Here is a 12094-nt window from a genome sequence, read left to right on the forward strand (position 1 = left end):
TGTTATGAATATCCAAAGACAGTGTCAGAGATAACATTAAAGATGAAAAATTCTGACACATCTCTGACTTCTAAGTGCTTAATCATGTCAAAATTCCCACATATAGAATCACTAGTATATTTATTTTAAAAAAAAAAAACAGTTTCTTGTGGATATATATATATATATATATATATATATATATATATATATATATATATATATATATATGTATCTTATTTGACCTTGTATTCAAAAATTATAACTTTTCTTATATTATTTATTCGTTGGCAAAAATTGTGAAACAGAACAAGCACCTAGCTTAAGAGTCAAGAAATTCATAAATACTATATATTATAATATAAATATCCTTTTAAATCTCATCATCATAATAACACATTTTTATGTACACTAATTTATTGCTCATAAAAAATGAACACAATAATTTAAATATCAAATAAGAAATTAATGATAAGGATATTATAATTCTAGTAAGAAAAAAAAGCAAAAATCTCAAAAAACAAATCAGCATTGGAGATTTTCTTCTTTAGCAAAAGAATTTTTGCAGTGAGTAATTGCAGCTTGAATAGCACCCTGCAACTCTTCCATGGTACTATCACTAGCATGAGGAAGAGGTGTTGTTGTTGCAAATAAAACACCACTATTTGATGGAGAAGTTCTCATTGATGCTGGTGCTGAATATTGTCCTTTCCAATTCCAACTTTTCAATTCTAATTTCTTATTTCTAGGAGTTACATTTCCTGAATTATAAGAATAACACTTTTTATGAACTCTAATTTTCTCTCTTTTAAAATACATAAAAGGCTTCATTTTTTTCAAGTACTTTTTCACTTCATGCATCACATCAAACCTTAGCTTCTTTTTCTTCTTGTGATTCTCTTTTTCTTCTTTAATTTGAGACCCTTTTGCCTCTTTAGTTGAATTAAATAATGAAAAAGCAAACTTGAACTTACCCTCTACCTTTTTGGATATTCCTATATTGTTGTTTTTTTCTCTTTTGCTGTTGTTATTGCTGTCTAATGTGATGTTGCTGCTGCTGCTGCTACTGTTCTGTTTTGGAAGATTTTCATCTTCTTCTGAGAATAATTCTCTAATAGGGAGAGTGAAACTATCCATTGAATTTGTCGAAGAACGAGGCGATATCGATGAAGGAAAGTGTGAGAGGATTTGGAGAGGAAGTAAATGACCATGGAAGAAAATTTCATCAGCTGGTGATAAATCAAGTGCTGCAAAAGATGGTGGAGAAAATTTTGATTTATTATTATTAGGAAATTTTGAGAAGGAGAATGTTGTTGATTTTCTACTTCAATTTGTTTTTCCATAATAGTAAGGTTTTTGCATTGAAAAACCAAAAAGATTTTGATGCAATATTATGTGTGAAATTATTGATCTATATAGTGTTTTATTTTGAGTGGCTAGAGAAAGGATTTGTGATTTTTTTCTTCTTTGTGTTAGTATATATGCATATGAATGTTGACAAAACAAAGAGATAAAGGAATCAAAAAGTAGGAAAAGATAGAGTGAGTCTTTGTCAAAGTGTATTTGATCTTTTTGGAAAACTACTTTATAAGAAAGAAAGAAAGAAAAACTAATTAATGACTTTGTAGTCTAGGTACTGTATATGAAAGATAGCTAATTTCAAAACTAATTTAATTAAATTATAGATAATTGTATCAATAACAAAAATTGAAATTGAATATTAAATATTAAATAAGTGTTTGACGTCCAAAAGATATTAATTTAGCAAAGAGTTTAAGAGAATGAGTAATGAAAATCTTACATAAAAAATATTAAAATGTGTAAACATGTTGCAAGGTTCCATACTAATTAGTCAAAGCACAACAAAAGGAATACACTAATAAAAGTAACTAAGAGTGTTATAGTTATATAATTTAATATATTTATAAATTGATTTAAGTTGTGAAATTAAGCCGTTCAATTGGGGAATTTCGTTATTATTAATCTTGTTTTGAATTTGAATATGGGAAGTTAAAATTATGTAAATTTAATTACAATAAAATTTATCATCTCTTTTTAAAAAAAAAATTATACTATTTAATTAAATGTAAATAATTTTTAAAGTAAATTAGACTTAAAAGCCTTAAAAATCTAACGTGGCTTATTCCAACCTCTCTACCAGTAAGTCTAAAGAACAATACATGGGTACCAAACTTTCTTTTCTTTTATTTTTATTTTTAGGTAGGGTACCAAAATTTCTTGTCACGTGGTTGCTATGATCTTAATTTCATACCAAATATTTTTTTTAAATATATTATATGTGTGTACGTGCGCATGATGCACCCATACCTCATTATGAGTTAAATATCGGTTATTTTTTATCGTAAATGATACTTTCCAAAAAATATAAGTTAAATAATATTTTTAATTTTTATATTTGAAACATTGATTTTTGACTAATGTCAGTTTTATAAAATTAAAAAAAATAATTTGATCTCTCAAAACTTTTCCCATCAAGCATGTTATTATCTCAATTATAAAAGTTACTTTAAGTATTAGTCCACATACATGACATTATTTATCAAAATATTTTATAATAGAATTTGTCTATTTTATTATTAAAAAAATTTAAATACCTTAAAAATATTTTTTAAGAGACTAAAATAATAAATTTTTATTGAAAATTATGTATTTAATAGATTCAAAATTGAAATATTTGTTTTTTTATATAAACTTAATTATTTACATGAAAGTGCTACTTTATATATATATAATTATACATAAATAATTATAATTATAATTAAAAATAATTTAAGTATTGCGTGACTACTTAAAAAAATTACATATTATTTTTTATTTTAATTTTAATCTTTCATAATTTAATGAATAGATAAGATTTATTCCTTTCGTCTCTTATTACAAGTGATGTTGTTATTTGATATATTTCCTATCCATATATATTACAAATTTAAAATTAACTAGTGTTAGTCTTAAGCTATCACTAGTTTATTTGAGTAGCGTGAATATGTTACTTTTTGTCTTATCTTGCACTATGACATAGGAGTGTTTGGCGGTGACACTAAAGAATGAGATGATTGGTAAGATGATAAATTTCACTCTTAGTGTGGAAAAATAGTCCTAAGATTGGTTCTATATATTATTAATAGGTCCACCACCAACTGCGGTGCTGGTTTCGAAAATTAATGAGGACACAAAGCTCCAAAATTCTCCACTAAAACAAGATGGGGTTGGCATGGCTGATTCTACTTTACAAACTTGGACTTCATTCAAATAATTGCCAAATGTAAATAATCTACTACGATATGAAATTAAAAATCTAACTAAAACACTACTGCATTTATCTTACAATATTTATTGATTGGACAAGCCATAAATACTTTGGACTATATTTAGACTTTTCACAAAGATAAGCATACATATTCCTTTTTTGCCGGCCAAGATAAGCATTTTTTTTTTAATATCGCTCTTTTGTGGTGAATATTAATTGTTTAATGTCTTTTAGTTTTAGTAAAAAAAATAAAATGTCTTTTTTACAAATAATACTAATAGTTAGACTCACATACTTTAAAAATAGAGAATTTTATTTTTAAACTTAAACCATTTGCATATCGATTTCTTTTCAGCTATTAATTGAATTGTCTTTATTAGACAATTGGTAAATGTCTCACTAACCTTATTTGTTATTGTGGGATGATACTCACTTATTTCTAATGGAAGAAACATATAATCCACAACTATATATTTCAATGTATATCTTTGTTCTTGATGATTTTGTGTGTTATCTATAATATATATAAAGACAATAATGCAATTTAGTGTAACCTATTTTGCTACTAAGAATACCATTACAGAAACGCTAGTTTCTCATTAAATGGATAGATGTAGTAAGAGTAATAATATTGTGTCATAATCGTTGTTCTTTTTGATTGAATATTTGACCAAGCTAAACATAGGCTTAAATATTCAACTAAAAAAAGCCTAATTCTATCACTAATGAGAGGTCCCCATAAAACATGAAGAGTTTGAAAAATTGCTAGCTCCACCAAATTCAATTCAAACAAACATATTTTAACGTACTGTACAAGTACACTAGTATTGCCTGCATGCTTCGTCCCCCGCCACTGGATTCCCCACGTGCACTCACATGTCTTTATTACCACTTACAATTAATTTTAATTTCATGTCAACTAGCCAATTAATGTTGTTTTTAGGTAATTATATGTCGGAGCTAGCTAGCTTATATACATGCCGAGATATATTGGTTATATTAATTAGTTTTTGAATTTATCAAAAAAATATTATTCTTGAGATTCAGTTAGAGGTCCAATATTCCAAATCTAAATTCTATGATTATATTGAAGTCTATACTATACCAAATCTGTTTTACTTTTCAAATGTCCGTGGCATGACAAATAACTCAATAAGCTATAAATTTATATGAAAAAAAAAAAAAAAAAAACATTTTTTTGGACCCGAGATATATTGGTTATATTAATTAGTTTTTGAATTTATCAAAAAAATATTATTCTTGAGATTCAGTTAGAGGTCCAATATTCCAAATCTAAATTCTATGATTATATTGAAGTCTATACTATACCAAATCTGTTTTACTTTTCAAATGTCCGTGGCATGACAAATAACTCAATAAGCTATAAATTTATATGAAAAAAAAAAAAAAAAAAAGACTTGTTTGGTAACAATCATATGGTGACAATAAACCCAATCATATCGTTTTATTAATCACCATTGAAGTGTCAATTTGGATGGGAGTATTTGGGCCTCTAGAGTGGATGTTTTATTATTGAACACGAAAGCTCAAAGAAAAAGATGGAGGATCATGTGAGTGTTAATTTGTCTATACATAGACTATGATGGACACACAAAGAGAGGGGCCAAAAAGTAAATTAGAAACAGTTAGGGGATGGTGGAGACCCACACACACGTGTATTAATACGGTGGTCCATGCAGCAAGGAGTTTTGTAAGCATGGTTAAGGTCGACATCTTAATCATGGACCCATTATTTGGTTTGATATGCTCATCCTCCCCACTCAAAATTATTTTTTATATCTTTTTCTTATTTTGAAGATAAAAGATTAAGATTCATCCATTACTAAATAAATAAATTACAATGAAAGAATAGTGTAATTTGTAATGTATGAACAATATAAAATATTTTACATTATTAGCATATCACACTCATTCATATTTATTATTTTAAAGATGATTATTATATAACTCAAATATTTTTTAATATGAAATGATTCAGATTTGTTGTAAGACATAAACACATCTATTTCACTTGAAAACCATACACATGTATGGAGTAGGTGGAGTCTAGCAAAATTTCGAAATAGGCATTTTTACTTAAAGGTAGAGAACTTTAAAATTGAGTATTTTTTTTCTATCATGCGAGGTGTTTTTTTTAAAATATATTATCATACGCCCATCTCTAAACTTTAATCGTTTAAGTATGTATTTTTTATCTCAAAACATATTGCTTTAATGAGTAGAATCATCTTCACCACCAATCCATACAACTATACAAGCCTCTCCATCTCATGGATCTCTCATCTATTATCTCTTTCTCTTGTTTTCCTCTCTAGCATACTTCTTTTTATTAGATTTGGATCCTCTATCTCTCTTATGTCTTTTTTTTGTCAAATCCCTATATATTTTCCAATTGTCTTTTTTTTTTTTACAAGAATTTTCTAATCGTTTTTTCTTTCCTCAGTCTTATTTTTGGTACCACAGAGATAACATGTAGAAGAAGATCCATTTTTCTAGTAAAATAAATAAATTTTAAGAGAAGAAAAAAAAATCAATTTTCCACTCTCTTGGTGATATCAGTTAAAACCAAAATAATATAAGTCACCTAAATATCTAAACACATTGTTCAAAATAAGTCACCTAAATATGTCAATACTTCTGTTTATGTAAAGATAGGAATTAAGTTTGCTATATAAAAGAAAACAGAAAATCTACTAGATAAGTCTGAATAATATAGAAACGGTTTAGGAAAATATATGTGAAACTAATTTCAGATCATTTCGAATTAGAATAGTTTTCCAATTCAAATTTAAAAGCCATTTCTATTGTAAATCTTTTTTTTTGTTTATTTACTTTTTCGAGTCTATTTGGAAATCCATTCACTATTTTATCTCAGTAGGAACATCAAATGCAACAACAAAGACAACAGACCCAATGTTGATTTGGAAAAAGGAACTTTATCAAAATCGGATGCTAAAAGAATAAATCATTCAAAAGATACACACATCTATTCTACAGAATAATTTATCTATGAATACTAATTAAACTCCCTATATCACATTACAATTATAGAAGACCACTTCCATTAAAGGTCTCTATATAAATGAGATTCCAAAGGACCCATATACAATAAACAGATCCCAGAAAAAGAAATATGTAAAAAAAGAATGAATAAACTCCCATTTCCTGTTGTGCACTGCCACTTATAACTCAACCTTTCACACACTTGAGTGGTTGCCATTCCATACTTTCCAAGTTAGAATTCTTCTACCAAGCTGCTGTTGGTTTTCATATGTATTTTCATGAGGCATTCCAAATTAGATCCATAAAGTCCCTGTGATAATACAAAGGAGTCATTGTTGCTAGGAGGTTTGAACTTTCCATCATATATGAACAATTTTGATCACTCTCAAAAATGCAAATATACATGAGAGTTCATTCGTCACTTCCGCTGCTAAGTCTATCTGAAATCAAAAACCCAAATAGTGGATTAAGTTATGGAAACATATTTCAAGGAAGATGGACAGAAATGAAAAGGAGTCGTCAAAACACCTAATGATCTTTTCCCTTCCATGGCTTCTTTCTTCTCCTGGCAACTAGAGCAAAGGAAAGGTCCATCCCAGGGGCGCAATTTTCGAGGGTTGGGAGCACCCTCATGTACTGAAATACCCTCTCCGGGTTTTATTTCTACTTGACATACTGCACATATGAACAACTTGAACATGTTGCAGAGTGGATATTTTGTATCTAACCTGCATTTTAAACAAACATTCTATTGTCAAGAGAGAACTAGAGAGCAAGCTGTAAACTTTTGCAACGGCTATTACAAAACTAAACCTCTCTGAAAGCATAGCAGAGCCTTCCTCATACAGCTCCACTACTACATCTGGCTCCAAGTATTCTTTATCAATATAAGAAGATGATTCAGAAGACTTTTTACGAAACATTGCCTTGAGCATTCCTTTTACTGGCTTCTTTTGATGTGGCACAGGAGCAGGTGGCTTCTCCTGAGGTAATATATCAACAACGATACAGGTTGTATCATCCCTAAGTCCCTTTGCTTGTAAAGCTTCCTGAAGACAGAAAGAGAAGAGATAATAAACACACAATTCATAGTTTCATAACACTAAATGACAAAGTTATCAAGAGAAACTAATGCAAACAAGGTATCTTATGATGTTGAAGTCGGAGATTACTATTTCACTTAACTCCTAAACAGTCCCACAAAAAAACTCATAAAATCATTCAAAAGATGTACATTTTATCTTACTTTTACAATCTGCGGTGCAGCAGACTCTGGTGACATGCCACGGCAACAATCAAGGGCCACTTCTGCAGGTAAAGAGTCCCAAACACCATCACTGCAGATAACAAGCCGGCCTCCAGCAGTGGACAGCTGAATTGACGGAAATAAATTAAACTCTTCATCGAAAAAGATGCACAAATAAAGATTTCTTGGAAAACAAACAACAACTTCATAACCCCTCATAAGAATTCAATCATTTAATCATCAAAGTTTCTGAAACAATGTGGTTAGCAGAAACACTTGCTAAGAAGAAACTATACATGCACATAAAAGACAACAGCGGTGAAAACCTGTGTAGGATTACCAAGAAGAGAAAAGAAATATACAGAGTAAGTGACTTTGAGAGTGAAAGGGGTGCAAATGAAAAGTAATGTATCAATGTAAGTCAACCACTGTCCTATGTGTAAGATTGAGTATAGACATAGTGACTAACCTTCACTTGTTTTACATAAGGTACAGGGACAACAAATTCACCAATATCCATATCTCCAATAGATCGTGAAAGGCACAGGCCACCAGGCCAACATCTCAATGGACCAACCTACAAAAACCATTAATCTAGTTAGGCATATTAATATTATTAACTCAAAATCAAATGCAAATTTCTTCTAAAGAGAATTTTCGTAAAATACATAGGGAAACAGTTACCTATTTTCTAAAGATTCTAGACAACAGTTTCCAAGAAAGATTGTAAAAAGTCTTAATGAAATGCAATGAGAACGATACTGTTAATTTGATATGGTCTTATCACCAATTAGTATTATTAACTCAAAATCAAATGCAAATTTCTTCTAAAGAGAATTTTGGTAAAATATATAGGGAGATAGTTACATATTATCTAAAGATTCTAAACAACAATTTCCAAGAAAGATTGTAAAACGTTTTAATAAAATGCAATGAGAATGATACTGTTAATTTGATATGGCCTTATCACCAAAGGTAATCAACAAGTGTACACCTGCCTCTCAATTTACCATGGTATGATTCACATTACTATTTCTTTTGTTTGGTACAATGATTCACATTACTCTTAATCTCTGATTATGTAGTTTAATGGGGCAAGCATCATGTCACAAAAATTAAGTTATTACTGGAAGCTTGTTATGGAACAAAACCATACAGGTTAAAAGGGATAAAACTAAAAGGAAATGTACCTCTGCACCTCCTCCTGTATTTAAACGACCAACCTCACCCCCACTAGAGGTGATACGAACCCTCCTGGTGAAAGTGAAAAAGAAGGGTGAGGTTATTAACAACAAAACAATTCCAAACAGTTGTTCAACAAAAAAAAAATTACAACTTACTCCTCTTCATTTGTTTCTAGCCGATGATCTGCTGACAAATAATAAATCTCGCCTTCAGAAGATTCTAGTACACAGCGGGAATCGCCAACTGATGCAACTGTTACAACCCATCCTTCGATAATGACAAAGGTGACAGTTGTTCCTGATTTTTGTCCTGTAATAAGAAAATATAAAAATTTACAACATTAATTCAGAAGTATAAAAACTATCAATCACAGCTCAGTCACACCGTCTTAAAATTTCCATTACTAATTAATGTTCTTCATTAACCATTAAAATACTCTAATATGTCGACAACTAGCACGTGATTTTAAATTATGGTTACAGTGGCATTGCGGTTGCAGTCATGTTGTGGCTATAGTTGTTTGATGGGGACCAATGTGGTTCTCAGTTCAAGTATGATGCAACTGTCACAGCTGCTTTCTTCCGATGCTGCAACCACATTGCTTGATGTAGTCCATAATTTAAATCATGAGCTAACTATACAGTCCATAGAAACAAACAAATGTTAGTATATTTAGTTTTACTTTGGAGGTGGAGAACAAACTCTCCCTCCCTAACTCCCTCCCCTCAACCACCAAACCTTATATCTCTTAGGTGCCTACAAACTTAACTAGCATTAATCAAGGAAGTGTGAAACTATATAAACTGGTTGCTAAACCTGTCCAAGGATTTTTAAATCAAGGAAAAGTAAATTTTGGTTTTCTTGATGAATTTGTAAACTCGAGCCAAAGCAATGTCGTGTTGTTAAAGCTAGTTGGAGCTGATGCCTTAACTAGCAAGATTCACGTCCAGAGTCTAAACCAGGCAAAGAAGCTCAACCTAAGAAGACAAATGCTAGCACCCACTTGCAAAAAGCCTCACACATATGGTTATAAAAAAAATCCCCCACTTTGAAAAGGAGTTTTATCATCCACCAACATTTATAATCAAACCAAAATCTTCAAAAAAATCAAATAAATAGCAAGAACAATATTGCAATGGCTTTGTTCTCAAAAAGAGCTAGTGTCAAATCTTTAGAGAGTTTCGAATAAACAAAAATGATGCCAAGGTTTCAAAATATAGATAGCACGTTCTGCATGCATATCTGCAAACCATTTTTTTCTTTAATACTCGTATTTTATATCTCTACGCTGAGAAGGCCTGGATGATAGATGACAGCGACAATAGAAATTTTTACAAATGCTTTGGGTTATATTACCATTAAGGTTCCCATTGCTGCACATTAATTATCTTAAACAAATAATTAACAGACAGCAAAGAAAACACTAAAAGAAGTAAATTGTCCATACCTTTCTGTTGAAAATCTTTATCAGTTTTTACAAAGCCTGCAACCAAAGCTCTAGGCAACGCTGCTAACCACTCATCTCTGTTAAGATCTGGAGGAATTGCACTTAACACGTTATTTAGAAGATTCTCCTTAGAATAAATAGCAGCAGCAGATCCATTGTGCCCATCAAATAGCTGTAATGTAAGTAAAACTTCCAAATGAGAAAATGAAACCAGGGAAAACACAAAAAAAGCATAAACTAAGAAAAATAACATTAATGCATTCAGTGCATAAATGGTTAAAAAATTCTTGTGATCCAACGAAGATGAGTGCATACAAAAAAACCATAACAAGAGGCGAAACTGTTCACACTTCACATCAATTGAGCAATAAATGTCAGAAATATGAGATCCATGTTGATGTAGACACAATATGCAACTGGCTAAACTCGTATCAAAGTCAAAGTCAGCTATGAATTAAAAGTCAATACATTGAAAAAAATTACATTGTACTCTCAGTAAATCTATCAAAAATAGCAACTCCATAAGATGAAATCAATACCATTTTCCATAGTTGCAATAAATAATTAATCTCATTTTTTTCTCTCATTCATCAAGTCATGCCATAGAATAGAATGATAAACTTTCCAAACAATAATCATGTAATTATTATAAGCATTTTAAACAATAGTTACCTTATAAATTGAATTTAGCTTCTACATCTCAATTTTTAGATTTTTCTGAATCTCTCAGGTTTAAGTTCTCCATAAATAACTACTAGTATAAGCTTATAAGGTTATATATTTTTTTGCAAGTGAAAAAACATAAATTTATTTTATTGAAAAGCTCTCTTAAGTTAGAAAATAATCCAATCTGAACATGTATAAAACACATCAAATGAAAACATGTAACCAATCAAGTCCAAATAAGAAAATCAGTGATTGAATCTGAAAAAGAAGAACGAGAGAAACATTAAACATACCCCATAAACTGAATAAGTATAGACTCCATCACCCATCATCCTCTGACACTCGGCCTTTAACAAGGTGAAATCCTCTCCTTTCTTGCTTTGACCAGCTTGACCATGAACAATCTCAGGTTTCTCAATTTTCTCAATCATCAATTCACGTTTCAATAGAACCGAAAGAGGAACCGTTTGGTGTTCACTCTTAGTAGACATTGTTCATTCCCCTCTTCAATCTCCAAATTCCAATTCCAAGCTACTCAACTTTTATACCAAAACAACAAGTGCTTCTTGCTTTAATCCTCTATTATGTGTGATTTCACAATCAAATCCTAAATAAGGAAACAAAAAAAACACATTAATTAAGAAAATTAAAATCATAATCATTATTTTCCTTTTTCACCAAATAACTAATCATTTTCATCCAGAGTCAATGCATCGACAATGAAGATCCTAATAATGTAGAGAAAACAATGAAATTATGAATATAAATTTCCTGGAATGGAGAGAAATTCAACGAACGACGTTGAACGATATGAAAACGACAGAAAAATTGAATAGCGAGAAAAACGGCAATGGTCGTCGATGTAAAAAAAAGAAGATGAAACGAAACGCAGTGAGAAATGGAAAGGGAGAAGAGATGCTATTACGGTGAGAAGAAGAGAAGAGCGAAACGGCGATGTCGTTTGTTCGTTCAGGCGCGTAAATGCGGAATGAATTGGAATGTTATGTGCGATCCAAAAACGCGGATCCCAGCGTGCTGCAAATATTCCATTGTTGAAAGAAAGAGAAAGAAACACAACTTAACCAAAAAAAAAAAGCGCAAATGAAAATGAAAATTAAATTAAATTAAATGAGACCATTTCGTGTTTTTTTTCGTTTCGAGAAATACAATGCAATGACGTGGCAAAAACGCATCGTTTTCTTATTTTTTCATTTAGCTCGGCGCAACGAGCCAGCCAGGGTTCGTGCGGTGCGGTCAATGTCACTGTCTTTGACTTCTA

General features: G+C 30.5%; 2 protein-coding genes across 2 annotated transcripts; both read right to left on the bottom strand.

Annotated features, from left to right (window-relative positions):
• Positions 1-316: 316 nt before the first annotated feature.
• On the bottom strand, positions 317-2312 carry LOC101490493 (BRI1 kinase inhibitor 1-like). Its single transcript, XM_004499035.4, has 2 exons — positions 2308-2312; positions 317-1300 (listed from the first exon to the last, which is right to left on the bottom strand). Exons 1-2 carry the CDS (start codon positions 2310-2312, stop codon positions 505-507), a joined length of 801 nt encoding a protein of 266 aa, XP_004499092.1. The 3' UTR covers positions 317-504.
• A 3872-nt stretch (positions 2313-6184) lies between these two features.
• On the bottom strand, positions 6185-11879 carry LOC101510051 (probable protein phosphatase 2C 12). Its single transcript, XM_004499012.2, has 10 exons — positions 11741-11879; positions 11109-11422; positions 10150-10321; positions 8858-9011; positions 8708-8771; positions 7987-8094; positions 7518-7643; positions 7085-7320; positions 6800-6999; positions 6185-6711 (listed from the first exon to the last, which is right to left on the bottom strand). Exons 2-10 carry the CDS (start codon positions 11304-11306, stop codon positions 6683-6685), a joined length of 1287 nt encoding a protein of 428 aa, XP_004499069.1. The 5' UTR covers positions 11307-11422; positions 11741-11879; the 3' UTR covers positions 6185-6682.
• Positions 11880-12094: the final 215 nt, after the last annotated feature.

The sequence above is a fragment of the Cicer arietinum genome, chromosome 4 (assembly GCF_000331145.2).
Source record: "Cicer arietinum cultivar CDC Frontier isolate Library 1 chromosome 4, Cicar.CDCFrontier_v2.0, whole genome shotgun sequence".
NCBI lineage: Eukaryota > Viridiplantae > Streptophyta > Magnoliopsida > Fabales > Fabaceae > Cicer > Cicer arietinum.

What these genes read in the sequence shown, in the direction of transcription:
- LOC101510051 (XM_004499012.2), bottom strand. Translation starts at nt 11,306, where the DNA reads ATGTCTACTAAGAGTGAACACCAAACGGTTCCTCTTTCGGTTCTATTG. An exon ending in ATACAGGAGGAGGTGCAGAG is followed by an intron (nt 8,095 to 8,707) that starts GTACATTTCCTT and finishes TGGTTTTTGTAG; the next exon opens with GTTGGTCCATTGAGATGTTG. An exon ending in TCTGCTATGCTTTCAGAGAG is followed by an intron (nt 7,000 to 7,084) that starts GTTTAGTTTTGT and finishes TTTAAAATGCAG; the next exon opens with GTTAGATACAAAATATCCAC.